The sequence below is a fragment of the Lissotriton vulgaris genome, chromosome 8 (genome assembly GCF_964263255.1).
Source record: "Lissotriton vulgaris chromosome 8, aLisVul1.2, whole genome shotgun sequence".
In the NCBI taxonomy this organism is placed as follows: Eukaryota; Metazoa; Chordata; class Amphibia; order Caudata; family Salamandridae; genus Lissotriton; species Lissotriton vulgaris.
In genome coordinates, this window is record NC_141696.1 from 114,154,041 (window position 1) to 114,175,768 (window position 21,728).

Genomic DNA, 21,728 nt, shown 5'->3' on the forward strand with positions numbered 1-21,728 from the left:
AATATTAAATCTGGACCTCGATCTCACAGTCTCACTCACCACCTGTCACTAGACTCACTCACTTTCACTCACACACACATCCTTACACATACAGACATGCTCTCACAGGCTCGCTCGCTCACATAAACACACTCTCACCCCCAAAGCAGGCACCCAACCTAAATTTAAAAGCCTTTTTACTTACCACAGCTGCCACCAAGGGTCCCATCCCAGCAAAGTGCGCTCCATTTTTGTATTAGACGAATGGAGAATATTATAGTATCATTCACTACAAGTATAACTGAAAACGAGCAGGAAATAAGGAAAGAGGATCTGCCCTTGTGTGGCACTGATTTTGCCACCTCTGATACCAGGGGTGGCAAAGTCAGTGCCAGGGGCCGCAGGGGATGAAAAGCCAGGGGTCGCAGTTGCGACCCCTAAATGATGTCCATGAACAAATCTTGACATTTTTTCACAGTAGCAATCAGCCCAGTTCAATTCTAAAACGCCCCAGAATAGAAAATAAAACATCTGAGTCAAACTTCGTTACCCCCTTGTTGATCACAAAGCACTGAGATATCAGGAGGGTAGACCCTGGAGTGTCCCTTTAAACTGAGGGTATTCCATGGGTGGGCTGGGTGGGATGCACTGGGAGGGTCGGGCAGTGCAATATAATCGGAGGAAGGGGAGACAGGCGCACTTTTCTTGCTTGTCTATTGAACCGTCATCCATCGATGCCGCTGTGAGTGAGAGTCAGTGACAGGTAGTGAGTGAGACTGTGTGAGGTTGAGGCCTGGACTTACAATGTGCGGGGCCTCATCCAGATGACAAGGCTGCAGGGGTCTCTCGACCATCCCCGGGGTGAGCAGAGAGACCACTGGCCTGGGGCCACTGCCAGCGCATGACAAGGGACCGATGCTCTGATGGGGGACACATGCATGGCCGCGACCTCTGACCCCGAGATCCAACTGGCAGCAACAACAGTGGAGTGTGTCCGGCAGGCTGCAGGGCACTTTCATGCTCACTGCAGTGAGCTTGGAGGAGCCTACAGGAAGGGCGTCACAAAATGTTAAAGTGCGGGAATGCTGTAAGAGAGAAGTATTGGAGTTAGTATCACCTTCGATGAGTGACACTTAGCAGGGCTGGCGTCGCTGTACATCTCAAAGCTATTGAAAAGTCTCTACTAAGTGGGTTGTAAAACATTTTTTTTTATGTAGTATGTGTTATAAGGCTTAGGAAAACTTATGAAAATGAATAAAACAAGCCCGGGCTTCGGTGTATTTGATTCATGCCCGTGTAATGTTTCAAATCTCGAGTGCCCTGCAAGGAATGGAAACTCCAGGCCTCTACATTTCTTGGCCCCTCACAAAGACATATTTTGGGGGCCCATTTTTGTAACCACTTTAAATTACCCATATTCATCTAATTCGCACCCTCTTGATACTGCACAACATTAAATTATACTTTGAAGTTTCCGAAATCGGAGCAAATAAACACAACTGAAAACTCAAGCTACCCAACATCCATCAGACAACGGTATTAAAAGAGAACGTCAACCAGCAGTGGGAGGCGGTTTCCTTTTTGCGCACAGAACTGGAGGTTTCGTCTGGCAATAATATTTGACATGAAACCCAGGTTCTAACCTTGCTCCTTCCAGGCTAAGTAGTGTTTCCTAAAAATGTTAGCCCTTTTTTGTCCACTTTGTAAACATATATTCGGTTCACATTGGGCCTAGCTTTAGGCCACCTAGCATGGGACTCCTCGGCTTCCATTGGATTCAGAACACCTGACTGTTCGGGGTATGGACTCTCATTGGATCCAGGCCACCTGATTGCTAGGGTTATGGTTTCCATTAGCCTTTGGTTACTGACTGGAAAGGTCAGGACTACCATTGGCCTTTGATTACTGATTGTGAAGGGTTAGGGCTCCTATTGGATCCAGGCCATCTGACTGTTAGACTTTCTATTGGCCTTTGATTACTGATGGTTAAGGTTAGGGATCCCATTAGATCTAGTTAACCTGATTGTGAAGAGTTAGGGTTTCCATTGGATCCAGTTAACCTGATTGGAAAGGGTTAGGGTTTCCATTGGATCCAGTTAACATGCTTGTAAAAGGACCTGAAAAACGTTCAGCACGATAAAGGGACCTGATCAGTGCTTTCGGCATCCCATGGACTATAAAGAAACAGAGTTTGGGTGCCAGATAGGACGTAGAGCATCCACCCCATTGTGATCTCAGAATCCTGGGGACCTTTGGTAGGTGGGCGGAGGCTGATCTGAGATGCCTGCTGGGTACATAGGGGGAGATCAGTGAGCTTAGTAGTGGGGGACCTCTTCTATAGATTGCCCGGTGGGTGATGCATAGGGACCTAGCTGTGGTGGCTGGCTGGTACCTAGCTGTGGTGTCTGGCTGGTACCTAGCTGTGGTGGCTGGCTGGTGCCTAGCTGTGGTGGCTGGCTGGTGCCTAGCTGTAGTGGCGGGGTGAATCTTGCAGCATTCCGTGGGAAGGCACCAGGTATTGAAGTGGTTCAGTTGACTTTGCCAGTGTGAATGAGCTGGAGGTCATGCATGCCATTAGAAAGGTCAACATGCTGTGCATACTGCAGGTGGAGGTAGAGTTGTGGGAGAAGGGCACGCCAGGCAGGCACTTCTATAAAGCATCTTTGGTGGGCACCTACAGGCTGTGCCAACTAACAGAGAAGGGCCCCAAAAAAGTTTTTTTTCCTGAGGCAAAATTGTATTTTCCCTGAGGTGCTGAAAATTCCTATGTGTTCCTCAGGTGCCTACGTATTGTTGAATGTAGCAAGGTCCTACTTGGATGCCTATGGCTCAGTGGTGATTGTACATGTGACGTTGGTCACAACACGTAGAGAGATATTGGCATATTGGTCAATGTGGTGTGTGACATGGGCGCCTGCCACCAGACATAGTCTGCTTTTAACTATCCCCCTAAGAGGCCACGGACCATATTACATTCATTTCTGTAATAAAACCAAGGACTTGTTCTGGCAATGTAAGACCATGGCTTCAGCTGAGGGCCTACCAGTGCTTAATTTGAGCCGGTGGTTTCTGGTGCTCGGCACCGGCAATTAATTGGACAAACTAGGCACTGGGATGTACTGTGAAAAATCAAATATTCTGGGATAGTGTGGTGGAGCTGCAGTAAAGGGTTCTTTGTGTTAGGTAAAAAACTCAGTACCCCTCTTTGTAGTCTAAGACCGCAATAGATTGTATTCAGTGGGCCCCTCCTAGCTATGGGCCGGTGCCGCTGTATCTGCTGTGGTAACAATATCTAGACCCCTGGTTGTAAAGCTGTCAATGTCACAGCATCATTACTTAGCAGTGCATGTGCACTTGTACCCTGGAGATATATCTCCAGGGTGATATGCATTTGGGGCCCATTATTGCCCTTTAGTTGCCTCTCAGTGTTATTGTACAGACCTTACCTTTATCTACATTTCAAACCTCCATTTGTAGTGAGTCATGGAACATTCTCAATCCTTCTATTCCCAGAAAATTAAATCACTTAGTGTACTTTCATTTGTGTTTATTTCCTATTTAATTAATTCATACAGTACGCGTTCAGCCCAGAGGGCCCTTGAAAAAGAAGCCTGCTAACTAACTGCTAGGAGGAAGGACATTAGCAGGCAGAGGTGTCATAAGCAGTTTCTGGGAGTGTAGGTGATTATGCTGTTTACCTAGAGTACATGTGAGGGCATTCCATAATGTGGTGTTGAGATGGTGGAGTGCGCGTGCCCCATCCTGGAGCGATTGACCGTGGGTATATGGACCAGGAACGCTGAAGAGGACCCTAGCGCTCTAGTACGTTAATATTTCGTAAACTTTTCCTTGAGGCGAAATGTATCAATGTTATAGAAGGCTTATTGCATAATAAGCAGACTTTTTTTTAACGTTTAAAGAAAGTTTATTGAGTCTAAGAACAAAATAACATTACAGTTCAGTAAATTGTCCCATCCCTCACCCCCTCTAAAGACCAGGAGAGAAAGTTGAGTCACACCCTGTACAAATAGATATAAATCCATACATGACATTGGATCACTTAGGCGGCATAATTGGTACTATTGCATCAAATTACAGCAGATCAGCATCACAAACCCATTTAAAAAGTATTAATCAACTGTCCCCTCAACATCTTCTCCCGGTTCAGGGTCTCCCATTTCCTGTTGTGATGGGCCGGATTTCAAAGGGAATCCTCTGTTTCTCTGCGAGCCAATGCAGTTTATTTCTAGCTTTGAAGGTCAGAAGTCGTTCTCTAAGGGCCCTGGCTGCTCGGGTAGTCAGTCCGGTGTTGAATCTGTTGTAATCTATCTAGTGCTTTTTCCAGGAGCCCAGCAGTCTTTTCATGTCAGGACACATGCAGACTCCATCATGGCATGCAGAACTTTAGGAAGGAAAGGAAGAGCTTTTCTTAGCATGCAAAGGGTCAAAAAAACAGCTGGAACAAACATCTGTTGATCTAGAGAAAGATTCTCTTCAATCCAGATCTCCAGGGATTTACTCTTTGGAGCTGGTATGGGTGCGGAGCCTAAAAAGGGGTCGAGATACTCTCTTGCCGTTGCTGTTTGAGTTCCAAAGAGGAGGGGTGCCGGAATGTTACCACTCATCTTCCGAAAGCTCGTGCCCGCCCATGCTTGGAGGTCAGACGAGCATATGTTTAATCTGGTACATGATTTCATGTTTCATGCTTGTTGAGATGTGTATGCTCTAGCAAAGGATAAGCAGCGCTCCTCCAGCGAAGCCATACAGGTGTGACCATGGCCAGAGGTCCTGAGTTAAGTCGACAAATTGGGGTGCTGAGATGCAAGCTTATGAAAGGATCTCTCTTGAGCATCACCAGGGAGCAATGCTCCTATCTTTACATTTGGGCCAGCAAAGTTGAGGCGCTTACTCGTTCATTGTATACATCCGAGAGGGGATGTATGCAGAAAATCCTGTGACCGCCTGAAAGTTCACAGAGTTATCACATTATACTTGGATATAAATTATTTAAAGTATATTTGAGGTGGAAGGTCTGTATAAACGTTTATTATTAAAGCCTACTGTGGCCGCGTACTCCATTGCAATCAATGTGGTGTGTGCTATGGTGCTTGCCCAGTCTGCTTTTAACTCTCTTCCGAGGAGACCACAGACCCTATCAAATTAATTTGTACAGTAAAACCAACGACTCGGTCTTGAATTGTAAGTCAGCGGCTTTAGCCGAGGGCCTACGAAATAATCTGGGATATTACGGTGTAACTTCAGCAATGGCTTATTACTTATATATACCACCTCCACCAGCATCCAAAGTTGGTGCATCTGTTGATGGATCAGTATTTGTTCTTGGGTTATGCCCTGTAAATCTGCAGGGTTCCAGCGTACTGTCGTCCTTCTTGAGATGAGGCCCTCAGGAGTGGGTACAGTGGTCCAGGCGATGGCCAACAAGCGAGTGTTCTGCAGAAGCACATTATCTCATATGCTGCTGACTATATCTTCTACTCTTCAGTATTCTTCACCTTCTTACATTTAACAGTTTGAGGTCATCAGATGGAAGAACCAAATGATCACCGTCCTGCATTGTCTTTCTTAAGACTTCCCTTCCCCTAGCGTGCTGCCCCTAGGACTGCCTGTGGGGAAACTGCAGGACCTAGCGTGTAGCGGTATTGAATCTGAGCGTCCACTTTCAACACCACTCTTGCAACTTTTTCAAACCTTGTCGCATTTTCTTTGGGTCGCCTATCCTCTGGGTTATTACAGGTGGAGGCACTGGACAGTATTGGTCTTCCAAGAGCACCTTGTTGCCTGCCGCCCGGCCTCTTTGTCCGGTAAGCCAACCCTTCTGGTTCCAAGGCTCATAGGAATGTTCACAAAGTTCGTGTGGTGGGTTGTCTCAAAGCTGTAGTAAATACCATATACAGCTTGTCAGGAAGTTCCCCACAGTCATGTTTTTGGGAAGACCTCAATCCTGGACTATCCTGTGTAAATGTATTACACATAGACTCAGGACTCAAGGGATACATTATCCGACTTGTAACTTATGTTCATTCCCCACTTACGTGAATGTCCGTCAGTGTGACGCTGATCAGGTGCACACCACCAGCATGTGCGTAATCAAACACGCCCATTGATTTACGCACATTACACTGGAGAGGAGGGAACCGTGGCCATGGCGGCCAACCAAGAACTGGTGCACAAGGAACTGAAGATCAGTCCCTGTAGAGTGAGCAGGGGCGCCATCAACCCCCCACTTTAGCAGCTTAAGCGGGGGTGGGTGTCACTTGGCAAATCTGTGAAACATTTGTTTATGGCTTCATTGACTTTAGTCAACACAGTGGTCACCAAAAAGCTCATAAAAAGTAGGATCTATTGCAGTGGAAGGAATGGATGGAGGTGGTGAGACAACGAGATGAGAGAAAGATGCAGAGAGAATGGATGGATTAAGAGATGGATGGATGCAGAGGTAGATGGTTGGAGAGGAAGGATCAATGGGGAGAAGGATGACTAGAGAGATGAATGGATTGCGAGAATCGATGGACGAAAGAAAAAGGATGAATGGAGAGGTGGATCGATGGATGGGTCGAAGGCTAGCAAGAAGAAGAAAGTATGATGGATGAAAAAGGAATGATTGAGAAAGATGGATGGAGAGAAGGACGGATGGATAAAAAGAAAGAGGAGTGGATGGAAATTGAGAGAAATACGGCTGGATAAAAGAGCAGATAGAATGGAAAGAAGGCGTGAAAGCAAGATGGGAAAAGACCAAAAGAAAAACTATTTGCAAAGCCAATAGATCCTACCTTTGTGACAGGTTTCTTTGCCAGTAGTTTTTCAGCATCTGTGATGTGTGGCTAAAGTAAAAAATAAACTAAATGAACACAAAAGCATTTGATGCGACCGTCCGCATCATTTTGTAGGCTTATGCACCATGTACCCATTTAAGAGGGAAGCCTGTGCATTTTCTGATCTCAGAGGCTCTCGTGGACAACCAGTACCTAACCCACAGAGCAACACATCACTGCATGGACCCCCACTACCTAACCCACAGATCAACACATCGCCTCGTGGACCACCAGAACCTAACTCACGGATCAACACATCGCCTCATGGACCACCAGAACCTAACCCACAAATCAACACATCACCTCGTGGACCACCAGTATCTAACCCGCAGATCAACACATCGCCTCGAGGGCGACCAGTACCTAAACTGCAGATCAACACATCGCCTTGTGGACCGCCAGAACCTAACCCACAGATCAACACATCGTCTTGTGGACCACCAGTACCTAACCCGTGGACCACCAGTACCTAACCCGCAGATCGACACATCGCCTCGTGGACCGCCAGAACCTAACCCACAGATCAACACATCGCCTCGTGGACCACCAGAACCTAACTCACGGATCAACACATCGCCTCGTGGACCACCAGTACCTAACCTGCAGATCAACACATCGCCTTGTGGACCACCAGTACCTAACCCACAGAGACCACCAGTACCTAACCCGCAGATCAACACATTGCCTCGTGGACCACCAGTACCTAACCCACAGATCAACACATCGCCTCGTCGACCACCAGTACCTAACCTGTAGATCAACACATCGCCTCGTGGACCCCCAGAACCTAACTCACGGATCAGCACATCGCCTCTTGGACCACCAGTATGTAACCCACAGATCAACACATAGCCTTGTTCCTCCACCGTGTCCTCAGCTGAGGCGGTCGGGCCTTGCATCTTGTTCACCTGCGGCGTCAGTTTCTCCCACGCACTCGGGTCATGCTTTCCGACGGGGTTTGTTCCTTTGATTATAACTCAGCAGAACAAATTTCAGTTTCACCTTTCTATATTTATTGCAAACCCGGATATGTCTGTGAAGAGATGTCAGCTTTTGTTTTGTTTTATGGTGAGAAATGTACAGCTGTGTGCCTGAATTTAAAAGACATGTACAATTCCAAATTCCTTGTCTTGATTCACTTCGAGAATTAGTTAAGTGAATTTCCGGTGGTGTAAAAAAAGTCTGCCAGGATAGTAAGTAGACTGTTGGGCGGCATGAGACAGAAACGCTTGCAAAGTTTCTCCCAAAAAGTAATTTTGGCCGATTCTCAATTAAACCGGACTAAATTTAACTGAACTGTTTTCCACGGGTGCAGAATTACATTTTTTTTAAACTTGAAAAGATTTCCTTTGGTAGCTTTGGAAACCTTTAACTGTTGCAGGTTACCGGCAATACTTAAGGTTTTTTTCCCGGTTCCCTTTTGCATGCCAAGTGCTTATTTTTGCGTTGTACATCGTCTGGTGCATGCACAGTCAGAGGTCATGGTTTGCTCTTATGCAGCTGCCGAGAATGACAATCTGTGTAACTTTCCTGCACCCGGACAGGACTGCTGGAAATGCACAGGGCACTTCTAATTTACAGCACCTTAATCGTGCAAACAAAATTACCTCTACATTACAGCAATGACACTTTATTTAAATGTTTCTTTTTTATTCCCCAGAGATGACGCGGGGATATTTTTCCCTGTCGAGAAATCTCTACCTACATCTCACCGGTTTTGGGGGTGTTCTCTTCTCATTCTTACCTTGGAAATTGATTTACTCCTGCCACTGACCGGGGTAAATCTCTGCCTAATTTCATGATGTGTATGGGCTGTGTCAAATTTATGAAATTCCAAAGGCAAATCTTTGTGGGTATCCCCAAACATTCCATTTGGAAGCCCACCCCTCGTCGCCCACTATCCGCCACTGGGAGAAGATTTGCTCATATGTGATGTAACAAAATATTGAAGTAATATTTTTCATGAATACATTTCTTTATGAGTGCAAACTCAACTTCTGTAAATTGCAAAAGTGAATTTGAACTCGTAAACCAAACAATTTAAACTTGTATGTGCGAATGACATGTGGAAGTGGGTCCTTCGTGTTTCCATGATAAGAATTTGGGTGGAACACCGCAAGATTTCACGGAGCTGTAGGGAAAGCGGTTTTGTTGCAGAACAAACATATATATATATATATATATATATATATATATATATATATATATATATATATATATATATATATATATATATATTTCAACTCCTGTGATGGTGTTGCACTCTGTGTAACTGTTTCTTTTGATATGTATTTTATGCCTAACCTTGACCTTCCGTAATTTTAAAGCGCTCTGACATCCCTCGGGATCATGTTCGCGCTATATAAACTTTATACATACATACATTATTGTGTTGTGGCAAAGAAGAAAAAAGTTCAATGCGCGCGTGCACATTTCAACTTCACTCACTCCTTGGAGACTTCCACCCAGCGGGACATGTGATGTGAGAGAATCTCCAAAAAGTCGGAAATCTTATCTGCACACGTAGAAGTAAACCTGCGAGCTAGACTTCCAAATGTTTAAAGTAGAACTGCCTTACTGTCGAAATTTGGAATTGAACTTGTTGGGGGAAAAAAACACAATTTGATCGCAGCCAGAGGAGCTGAGCTGTCTGTGTACCACGTTGACAATAACAGTTGACAGGTCACGTGTGAAGGGTCGAGGGTGGCGCGGTGACCTCCCGTTTGTTTGGAAGTTACGAGATTGTCTTGTCGCCGGCGTATCCTGCGTACATAGCTTGCCTTGGGCCGTTCTTGGGAAATTCCAGCCCCCCCCCCCCCCTCTCCCAGCTCATGCATCGTGCCCCCAGGTCACACCGCCTGTCACTTTGCTTTCTGCGGTAGTGGTTCGCCGAGTCGGGCCTGTTCTTACCTCGGGTAACCACAGAGAGCACTGCAAGTCGTTTGTGTGTCCTACGTTCAAGTGTAGTTCAAAGAGGAGGCGGCACTTGAACTGTTTATGCACTAAACTCTCACCTGACGTCAGGGCCGTCACGTGGGGAGGTCAGTCGGGCATGTTGTGCTCCAGGCCCCACGTCTACTGGCTCCCCGCGTTCTCCTCATAATTAAAAGCAGGCCTGAACTGTTCCCACGTGACACTGCTAACGCTGCAACACTAGGTGGCGCCAAATACCATCGCTTCCCTTTCTGCAGCGGACCTGGCTCCTAACGTCACGACTGCAAATTGGATGGGAAACCAGGTAGGGTCCCCGCACAATGATTGGCCCTTAGCATCATCAAAGCTTCTGGCATGCATTGCTGACGTCATACATGCCAATTTTTGGACTTATCTATGAGGGAGAGATGTGCCCGAACCCATCTGTAGAGTTGGGTTGTACGGAGAGAGCCGGAGGGGGGAAATAGTCCCTCCACAGGAGAGATTTTTTCAAAAATTGGGAGGAAAGACCCATTCCAGCAAATACATATTTTGTTAGAACAGGCTACACTCTGCAGCAGGGCGCCAGAATTTATGCGGCAAAGCCAGATCTAATCATGCATCAGTGGTCGTTGAAATATCTGGCATGGAAACAGCTGTTTTTATATTCTTTCTAATTCGTAGTTTTTTACTGCAATATTAAACGCATATAAAACAAATACATCTTGCAATACTTTGCTTTTTCTCAGCATTCTTGCAGCAGTTTTACACTTCTTCCAAACTTACAGGTTGCCCTTACTACAATTTCATTAGTGGGACCAGATTTACTATGTCCTAATGTACTGTATCTACACTCGCCCCAACATCAATACATGTACATCTTTCCTCGTGAACATATAAACAGTGACATGAATCAAGGGAATTCATTTTTATGTCTGATAAGTGACGTAAACAGCAGAATGGTTTCACCTGCAGGAATGCCATTGGATAAACCAGTTGGCGACCCAGCCGTAAACGCATGGAGGTACCTATTATTATTGTCCTACACCAGGACCAGGCATGTTGATCTATTCGTCCACGACCTGGTTTATCTTTATATTGGACAAGACATTGTTTGATGCTCTGCCTGGGGATCACAACTATCAAGATACAGTTGCCCGCGATACAGAGATTGGGTATTGGTTCAGTGAGAGTCAGGTTGAGTTTTACTCCAGCCAGGACATGGTTGAGAATGGTTATACCATCACACCCTTCAGTGTCCCTCATAAAACCTTTGGATAGGAGCTTACCATCTGTTGTGAAAAAGGCCCTGTTGACGGGAGATAACATGGGTACTTACTTTTTAGACTCTCCATGGCGCTGATTTACAAAGGAATGTAAAAGTACGCAAAAGTGTACTCCTTTGCTACTACTTCCCAAACTCATATATGGTTTTGTGAATCCCTTGACAAATGCCTTGGAATCCCAGATCTTTGAGTATTCCTCTGAAACTATTAATAAATACAGCTCTTGAAAAGGCCCTGGTGCCTACTGGCCGCTGCAGATCTTCGTTCATCACAGGAATTACGTTCTTTGGTTTTACTGGCTCAGACTTTCTTTTATTTTATTCATGTGGTAATTTCCAAGGTGCAGAATATAACAGAAGCTTCACGGTCACAGAGAAGAATGACAACAAACACTGTGGAAAGATAGAAGAGATTAGTGAAATGTTTGAATTTCCTTTTCCTTTAGGGATAGTAGAGATTTGGGATTTGTCAGGGTTGTTTTGATGTTGAGTTTCATATAGGAAGTTTCCCAAACCACAAATTCTCTGCCGCTGTTGGTGTAGGATCTGAACATGACGGTCTCTCTGTATGTCCAGGGTTATCAAGTTCTGAAACTGCATGTGTGTTTCTTTGCTAATGCAACATGGTTCCCCACCAGAGCTTTGAAATGTCACCTTTCCTTGACCAGTTGCCAGTGGAGAGATCCAAAAGATGACGGGTCATATGTGGTCAGATGTGATCATGGGAGCTGGTGTTGGAGATCAGGCGGGCATCAGACTGTGGATTTCTCTAGATCTTTTTGTTTGCAGAGTTTGTGATAAAAAGCTGTGACCTACATTTGTCTAGTATGGAAGTGAGTAAGAACTCGATGTGCGCTCTCGCCCCTAACTCAAAGAGAAGGCGGTTCATGTGTCCAAAGCATTTTAGTATCGGGCTTCTGGATTGGCTGAGATGAGCCTCAGGGTGACTCAAACGCTTTCAAATTTTTGGGAAACAGTATCATCTTGCAGTCTAAGATCGCTGGATTGGGACAAAAAGATCAGAGGGTGGTGAGAACTCTGGGGAGTGCAAGATCCGAGATCCCATGGTCTATGTATTCTTCAAAGCTCTCATCCTCTCAGCCTTAAAGCGACGCTTGCAACACTTAATTTATGCCGGGGTTTGCACGTTGTGGGCTCCTGCACTTATGTTTTTGGGGAATCGGAACTTCTTCCTTTTTATCACTAGACTTTGACCAGAGCAAGACAGAGAAAGTCAGACAAGGAAGAAGATAAAGAGGAAGATTAAGGAAAACAGTGAGAAAGGGAGAAAGAGGGGAAGAAGACGAACCTGCAGGAGGGAGTTATAGAGATAGGAAGTGTATAGCAATGAAAGAAGGCGGCGTGGCATTTAATGAAAACTAAGCAGCCGTGGTATTCAGCAGACCTGGCAATTACTAGCTCTGGCGGTGGGCTCCTAAGGAAGACTGTGGGCCGATGCACCTGTATGTATTCATGTTTTACAAATTAAGCTCTGGGTGCAGAGCGCGCACAATTCTTTCTGATCCCAAAGGTGCAACCAGCCGCGTGAAAGATGCAGCATCTCGTGTCCTCTGCATGAACAAACAAATGCGAGCTTTGCTGTAGGGTTGTCAAAGACAATGGTCCTAGAACCTAGTTCCAACAAACCTATAAGTCAAAAAAACATTATAAATGGTCAATTATCAAAGTACAAAGGAGTTTAGTGTGATATTAAATAAACTCCTTAAGCTTTTGTCAATAGTTTAGACATCAAATGTAAAAGCAGACAGCAACAAACCGAACAGTAATTCACCAATAGATTTAATGTATTCAGTTTCCGGTGAAATTATCAAGTATTATTCAAGTATTTACCAAAGGGAAAGGTTGCTCCAGGGGGGAACGTGCGTAAAGGAGAGGTGCTCAGTGTGAGTACTTGAAAAGGAAGAAAGTTTAGTGGCATAGAAGAAAAGGGAACTTTATATTCATCTTGAAACAGTATGAGCGGTTATCAATCACCGTCACCGTCTGAGGGGCGAAACGCGTTGGCTGTTGGGTTTGATCATCTTGCATCAAAAATATTTCAAGGATGTATTAAAGAAATCTTTTTGGGCATCAACGAAGGACACTGTTATTCCTTTAGTGTGTTGAAGCATTTTGAAAAATATTTGGTTTGTTGCCTCTCTATTTGCTTGTTTTTTTGGGTTTAATATTTCTGGTTCAGAAGTACTCTGGGCAGAAAGCAGGAAGAAGTGGATATACAACTTTCTCATCACTCTAGTGTCACAAATAAATAGAGCAGTGTGAGAGGTACTGAGGGGAGTAAGGCACCATGTACAGATCCCACCAGCACAAGACCCTCAAGTCTGTATTTTTCATTGTGAGAAGTGAAGGGAACAGTTTCTTGGCTGACGCGGTCTTCTGAAAGTGAGCTTGCATATCTATCTTCTCGTATGCAGAATCCCTCAAATGATATACCTCTTTAGCGGGTGGGTCTATCATCCATAATGTATTTAGAAGCCCGCAGCATATTTGTTTAGTAGGCATGGACGAGGCTGACCAACTAGGTGACCCGTAAAGCCAGTGTGGAGCTGGTATTTCTGGATGAACACAGACCAGCGATAGTGCATGGGCCGGCGTCAGCGCTACACAGCGAAAACCTGATCTTACCCTTAAAACTGTGTCTTGGTAACTGACAGTGAATTAATAGTTTAGACTCAGCCGTCCCTATTTTTAGTGCCACTGAATGCAGATTTGCTTCCATATTATTCAAAACCGTTTTTGAAAAAGCTGTGGGTCATTTTTACATCTTTCTTGTTGTCGATGACCTATAGTGGCCAGTGCTAATACATGCAGTAGGCTTTGGGTCAGCCAGTTGCTTACCATTAGCTGGTTTCTTGTCACTCTTTTCCTTGCTTTGCATTCAATAGCTCGCTTTCCTTTTCAAGTGTTTGTCCCTCCCCTAGAGCATAGCTTCTTTACCATCATTTTGATTGGATGACTTGTACCCTTCCTCGGCTACATTCAAGGCACTTCTTTTTTCCTTCAGCACTCCATCGAAGTGCAAGGGTTGTCTTGCACTCTCTCTCTGTGTACTGCTTTCCCCCTTGATTACCTGCCTCTTCCTTGGGGCTCGGTGTTGCTTCTTCCTCTCCCTCATCCGTTGCTTCCCCTACTCCTTCCTGCCAGATTTTTTTTTTATCCTTCCTCCCATCTCTTTCTTTTCCTTTGCTCCCCCATCTTTCTCTCAGACTCCCTATTGCCCCGCCACGTTGACTTCCCCCACCTGTTCCTCTGTCGCTCCACCACCCCTCCCGTTCAAAAATAAAAGAGGGCTTGCAACGTACATTTAATGCCAGGACAATCCTTTTTCAAAACTTTCGCTCTCATTTAAATTGTTTTTTATGTACCTCTCCAGGATTATCTTCCACCATCTTTGAATGGTAAATAATACAAATAAATGGTGGCTGCTTCTTGACGCATGCCTGCTTTTCTCTATTTTTTTGCTGCAGACCATTGGGAAGAAAACCACGTTTTTCTATTTTTGCCTATTCTGAATAACATTGGCAGAAAACATTGGCAAAGCCAATAGGCCTGCATTGGCAGTCCAAATGCAAGACATGTTGACTTTGCCAGTCCTTGTGGACAACATCACTGACATTTGCAAGTACCTCATACTAAATCAATAAAAAACTGCTAAGACTTTCATATTGATATTGTTTAAAGATTCACCAAAGTAGTTACGCTGTTTTCCATTCCCACTCATCAATGAACATTTGTTTACATTAGTTTGTGTCCTATCACAGTTTAGGAAATATCGCTTGAAAGGTGAGCACCAAATTGTATCTGATTCACACAAACCAATGCGGTACAAGGATTATAGGTTAATATTTTTGTAGTAATTTACGATGTTTCCAAATTAGGGGCATTTGTTGGTTATTTTGCGTTACACATCTTCAGCAAGGAAAGGTAACCTCGCCCTATCGAGGTGGGAAGTAAGTAGAGCAGCAGCGACAACGCAGGCAGGCTTTTATCCGTCACCCTCCCCGGTAAGACACAGCTGATCCTGGGGCATTCTGTAGCGTTCCAAGCCTTGGTATGGACACCATTTATGGACCAGTAGTTGGTACCAACAGTGCCCCAGGGGCTTATCTGCTTTGATCCCTTGGTGGGCATGCTGGGCTCTAGTTCCAGGGGCAGTATGTGGGTCTCCTGGCTTAGCAGTGCTCTGTGAGAACCTGGTGTAACAAAGAGGCTCGTCTCTGAACCGTGAGACTTGGAGTGGTGTGGCTCACTGGTTAGAGGCGGCAGACCCGGGAGCAGAGGACGGCCCGGGACCAGGGTTCAATTCCTGACGCGGCAGGGTTGTGGACCAGGGTCAGCGGACTCGATAATTCTCACCTCGGTGCCTACCTAACCAGGGATCACACTCGGCAACTCTGGGCATTAGCCTGCCTCATCTCCACAACGGCCCCCCACAAACGCCGGGGATGCCTGGTTTCACCTTGGAGATATCCAGTAGGGACCATCTCACAGGGAAAGCCAGGACGGGTTCCCCAGCGGTCTACTGCGCAGAGATACTCCTTCGGGAGTCGATTCTAGCGCATTACAAACCCACAATTAATTACTCTCAGGTTCACGTAAGACCTGTGGTTTATTGGTTCCAGGTTAAGTGCAAAGGAGAAGGACCAACCAGGAGCAGGCACCGGCCTGTCTCAGCCACCACCCCGCCACTGATCGGACTCGCTCATCTCAGTGACATCCCTTGCACTCTAAATGACAGCACTCACCCTGGCTGAGCACTGCAACATGATGGGTTGTTCGCCATAGAACCTGCAGGAAGTATCCGAATATTCTGGTTACTTCTCTTAAGTTGGTGGCTTGGGCTTCCTAGCTCACGCGTGCAATTCAAGGTACGTCTCAACCCATACAGACAACTGTAATCAGTCTGGTGATTGGGTCAGAGGCCCAACTGGTAGAGCTGAACCTACTCTTATTGGTTCACTCACTCAGCACCGCGTACCAATGCCAGGTGCACGTGGGTAGGACCTTGTGTGCATTCTGGCCTGTCTTAAAGGGACCACAGCTGTATTTATTAAACAAGAAACTATCCTTTTCCCCACAATGTCGCACATCTAGCTCCACAAACACAACTTGCTGACAGCGCTTGACCACTTGAAAAAGACACCACATGGAATCTACTGAAGGAAATGATATCTCCTGTGATTTTTGGATAGTGTGTTTTTCACATCCCATAATAGGCGGAATTAAAAAAAACAAAAACATAATGAGTTAAAACCCATACAAGCCCTCCATGAAAAAGGTCTGAAGGCTTTCCTGTGCTTGCTCGCTCTGTGACCCACTGGTGGTTGCAATCCATGCTCAGGACTCATGACAATTCCTAAGGTGTCCAGAGCCCGGATGGGTGGAAGATCTTTTAGGCACCTCGCAGCATCCAGATGGAACAAGCTACCTATGGCGCTGCGATTAGAACCTTCAGAAACAATCTTTAGAGCCAAGCTGAAGACTGCTTTATTCACACAGTAGTTTTTCTGCATTTGTAAGTTCTGGCAGGTATCAGCTCCTTAGCGCGGGGACACGCCGCTGTGCGTCACCAAGCGCTCTATAAAACCCCCTAAATAGAAACTTGCACAATAACCTGTGTGGTCCATGTAAGAAGTGAGCCCAAACAATAGCAGAATAATGAGAAGAAAATATTTTAGAAAGTTGAATAAATTGAAAATGACAGAAGAAAAATGTGCTCACATTACACAGAATAAAAAATGGGAAATAGTTCAGAAGTGCTGTCGAATGTGTGAAAAGCATGCAAGTCACATAAGCAATTTTTTATAAAAGTCTTTTGTTTGTTTTTATTGTTTTCCAGCCCTCCTCCCGTTCCTCCTCCTGAACCGGAGCCTCGGATTCCAGATAAGCAGTTTAGCGTCCCTCCACCCATCATACCTCGGAATAAACCGCAGAGCCCGTCGGCGACCCTGCCAAACCCGCTGATGACCACAGTCCGTCCTAAACCGGATTTTGGTGAGTAGACCCCGCCCTCTTATCTGTTTTTAAGGTCAGACATGAACCATCTTTATTTCTATTTCCAGACTCGTACAATCAAAAGTTCGAAAACGCATACATATATCAATAGAATAGGGGTCTTTGGGTCAGCTCCCTTCACCGATAGGTCTGTTAGGATGTCACTCTCATTTTCCTTCTGCTCACTACAGCTTACAGAATGGGGTGCTGGGCCAGCCCACTTTACTACTACTGCTCTCTTACAATGTGAGTGATAGCATTTTGTGCAATGCATTTCAGTAGATGGGCTGGTGGGCAAGAGCTTGGATCTATCTAACCCATATTATGAAAACTATTGGAGTCTAAGAATATTAAATATACTAATTTCGCTTTGGTTTATGCAACAGTGGGAAAAGTGTTGGAGATCAAAGGGGTTAGTTACTTTCCGTGCTTCAGTCAATGTAATATTGGAAAAAGTGTTGAATTCTGAGAGGTTAGATTTATTATTCATACTCCAGTAGGGAAATTTACTATTCTCACGCTGGTCTAAGTAACAGTAGGAAAAGTATCGGACTTTGAAGGGGCGAAATGTATTATTGCCACTCCCGTTTACACAACAGTAGGGACATGGTTTGACCTTGAAGGGTTTAGATTTACTATTACAACCCCAAAAATTTCAGAGTGGTAAAATTAAGCATCCCCACTCCAAACAGCACAACAGTAGGGAAAGTGTTGAACTGCGAAGAGGTTGATATTACTATTCCTACTGCAGTCTAAGCAAGAGTAGGGAAAATACTTAATTTCAAACACTATATATATATATATATATATATATATATATCCCAATGAATGTGGAAAACATATTAACCTGTTAAGAAAAAGCATTAATTAAAAATATATATCTATAAAAAAACAAAAAACTTCGTCAATTGACATCAGTACTATTCAATAAAACCTTAATTATCAATTAATAAATTAATAATTAATTGACTTCCCACCCTGTACCCTTACAAACATAGGAGCCCACACCTAAAATATAAAAAAATAAAATGACCATTCCATAACTTGCATATTTAAAATATATTAAATAATTATTCATGATAAATTAATGTGTTAATTATTACTGTACCCCCCACCCTAGACCCCTACAAACCTAGCATCCAGCAACTAAAATAAAATACAATTAAGTATTAAATGATGTGCATATTTAAAATTCAATTACATAATTTATATTCATTTATACATAATAATAATTGATAGTTAATTAATAATTATGTACTTTTCACCCTGTACCCCTAAAAACCAAGCATCCAGCAACTAAAATTTAAGGAAAATAAATCATTACTTCATATTTTACACAATTAAAAAACATGTAAATAATTGCTTAACAATTAATAATGAAGTATCAATTAGTTATTACTTAATTAAATTCCCTACACCTCTACCAACTTAGCATTCTACAACTAAAATATAAGTAGAATGAAACATGCCTCTTAACATTGAGTCTTGTGCTGCAGCCCGGAAAAGGGCTTCAGCATGCCCCAGTGCCAAAAAGCATGTCTGTAAACATCCCTGGCCCTGTGGTTAGAGATGTTTAGAGGGGCACCACAGGTGCCCCCCAGGGCCTAAAGTGGACAGCCACGGGGAGAGGGGTCCTGCTAGGTCCCCAAAACAGGCTTTCCGCCAGCCTTTTCATGTCAGAAGATCCAACGTTAAATGCCTGGCGCAAAGGTGGATCATAAGCATCACAGTGGTGTCTGAGAAGGCACCGCCTCCATTGTTGGGAACGCGATCTGACCGACCTCCTGATGGGTTCCATGAGCCCGTTGCAAGCTGTTGGTTCGGTCCCTGGGGCATTGCAGTCTGACAGACCACATCCTAATGTGGTGGTCTGACAGCGGTTGTAGATGTTGGTGGGACTGACACCGACAGCACGTCGGTGTCGGTCCCACCGACATTGTAATCCGCCCTTAGGTCTTCTGATTATAGTAATTCCAAACAAATAGTATATTTTCTTTGCACCAATTTGAATTATTTTTTTATGTTATGCGCTTTAAGACTAAAAAGGGCTTGTGTACCAGTATTCTGTCTTCCAGGATGCTTTCATGTTGTTCTAATAAAATGATATGTGATGGGTATTTTTTTTATTTGAACATTTTAGTGCAAGCATATGGCCGCCACGCTTGAATGTGGCATATTTTCTTTATGAAATGAAATGAAATTTGATTTGTAGAGCGCATGGCTGCCCGAAAGTGTCCCAGCGCTTGCTTAGGGAACCCGTCCTGGTCTTCCCCTGCGAGATAACCCATTACGGGGCATCCCCAAGGTGAAAGCCAGGCATCCCGCTGCGAGGGGTCGTTGTGGAGATTAAGCAAGCTATTGCCCAGAGTTACAGAGTGGGACTCAATGATTGGAATAGGCACCGAGGCGAGAAATTGTCAGGTCCGGGGAAATTTGAGCCCAAGACCCACCGAGGCGGGGAATTGAACCCTGGTCCGGGCCAGACCTCTGCATCAGGGTCTGCCGCTCCAACCACTTGAGCCACACTTCTCCACTCTTTAATCATCTTTTTGTGGCATACACATCCAGAACTGTCTTTCCAATGTCCATGAAGCAATGACCCTACATTCTCATATCAGGACTTGATTGTCAGGCTTGATAGTCGGTGTTTTGACCTTCCACTTTCGGCTCTTGCCCAGCTCTGTCAAAATCCGTCAAACGTTTTGGCATGAATATCGACACAACACTTTAGTTAGATGCTGAGGTGTCAGCAGTCGTTTCTTCCAGCAATCTCCATCTCGGTCACCGTCCGTCTCGGTTCCGGATCTTTTGCTTTAACGTCAACAAATGGCCATCTCAGTTGTTATTGGTAAGAGTCTCTGTGCTAACATCAAATCTTCACGCCCTTTGCAAGTAATTCAAAACAAGGCTGCTAGACTTGTTGCGGCCCCATGCTTTGGCTCTGTGTCTCCTTTTCCATGATCTTAACAATTGATGATCTTTACATTGGCTCAATTCTTTGTCATTGGCTCAACTGTGCCGGTTGAGGCACAGTTGAGCTTAAGACTTAGGCTGATTACGAGTTTAGTGGTCCCACTGCCGTCCTCTTCTCTTCAGTAAAACTCCTGGCTTTATTTTCAAAGGTCTCCAGAGACACCTTCCTTCTAGAAACCCGAGTTCTTAAAAACAACTTCTCCTTCATGTACCAAGATATTGGAAAAGCCATTGGGGGCTGATCTTTTTCCACCAGTGTCCCCAAGATGTGGAACAATCTTCCCCGGTGTTCCAGATGTGTCTACCTCACTTTTGGAAAGACCCTGGAAATAGTGCCTTTCTGTTAACCTTTCAGGATCTTGCTGTAATCTAAGGTTAACTATTGACTGGCTTTATTACTCAGTGCCAGGACACCTCTGCCTGAAAGTGCACTTGATAAGTGCTATAAAAATTAACATTTTGATTACAACAACAAAGTACAAAAAAATATTGAACCATCGCACCAGCTTGCCACGGTCAGACATGTTGGGTTTTTCCCACCTCATCTTGAGTTGACTTCAAATTTGAGTGGCCAAAATATGGGGCAAGCAGCTGTCGGCTAAACAGCTCTGGCAAAGTTGGCAAATAAATGTTTGGTGAAAATGTCCTTGGGGTTGAGGGCTAGGGGAGAGACCACTTTAAAAAAACGAAAAAAAACACGTGTAAGTGAAGAATAGAAATCATGTGGTGTGAACCGAATGATGCATAAGCCTTGTTGTTTGCAAGTGAACTCCTGCTGCAAGAACTGCGGGCAGGGCTCAACCGAGAAGGGTTGAAAAATGTATTTCCCATAAAATTGTTTCTACTTAGCTGTGGGCATCAGCAGTGCCTCAGATTGGAATTTGCAGTCACCATCAAATGCATTGAGAAATCAAGGCTGAGTATTCACCACAGCGACTGTCTTGTGTTTGTTGCAAAGTGTGTGTGATAGACTATCTCTTTATAAAAGAAACTGCACGTTGTCTGGAAATGTGCATCATTTCAACAGTTTTCAGCGTTTGTCTCCATTAATGTCAAAACTTACAATGTGCTCAAGACAGAAAGTCAGTAGTTTTGGTTTTACAATGAAAAGTTTTGTGGGTTTTCAGCATAAAAACATAGATTCTATGTTAGTTATTTTTTTTTTTTTTTAAGAAGCACAACCTTCTGTATTTTTCCATGCTAGAATCTAAGTGTCAGCTGGAATAGCATTGTAACAATAAACTGCATTTTGTTTAAAGGGAGTGGTCGGTAGCATGGACTCCAGGCTTTCCTCTGTGCCATACACATCAGATGAATAGGCCCTTGGAGGGCAGATGTGGGAAAGAGGCTTCAGGAGAGTATTGAAGGAAGTGTCCTTGTGCTGTGGCTGACCCAACAGATGAGCTTTTCCCAAACAGCCAAGTTAGAAGTTTCCCTAAAGTAGCTATAGATCACATTTTAGGGCCGCAGGTCGAGCTCAAGACTTGGGCTTGATTACGCGTTTGGCGGTCCCGCAGTCGTATTATGAGGCTTCCAATGGGCCGGCGGCGCGGTATCTGACGGCGGTGTGTATTTTTTTCACATATGTCAATGCAGCAGATTTTGTTGTTCTTGGATGTTTATGTGAGAACCTCACTGGTGTTCCATGCCAGGTTAACCCTTTCGATGCTGATGACCAGCTGAGCTCACCATCACCCACGGGTGTCGTGTGCTGATGACGAGCTGAGCTC

General features: G+C 44.6%; 1 protein-coding gene across 9 annotated transcripts in view; it reads left to right on the forward strand.

The window, feature by feature from the left end:
• ARAP1 (ArfGAP with RhoGAP domain, ankyrin repeat and PH domain 1) overlaps window positions 1-21,728 on the forward strand; it is a 768,097-nt gene that overhangs the window by 360,745 nt on the left and 385,624 nt on the right. For all 9 annotated transcript variants that reach the window (XM_086933788.1, XM_086933791.1, XM_086933794.1 and 6 more), the window contains exon 5: window positions 16,871-17,025. In XM_086933788.1, the coding sequence (XP_086789914.1) occupies window positions 16,871-17,025 (155 nt within the window). The remainder of the gene's footprint in view (window positions 1-16,870; window positions 17,026-21,728) is intronic.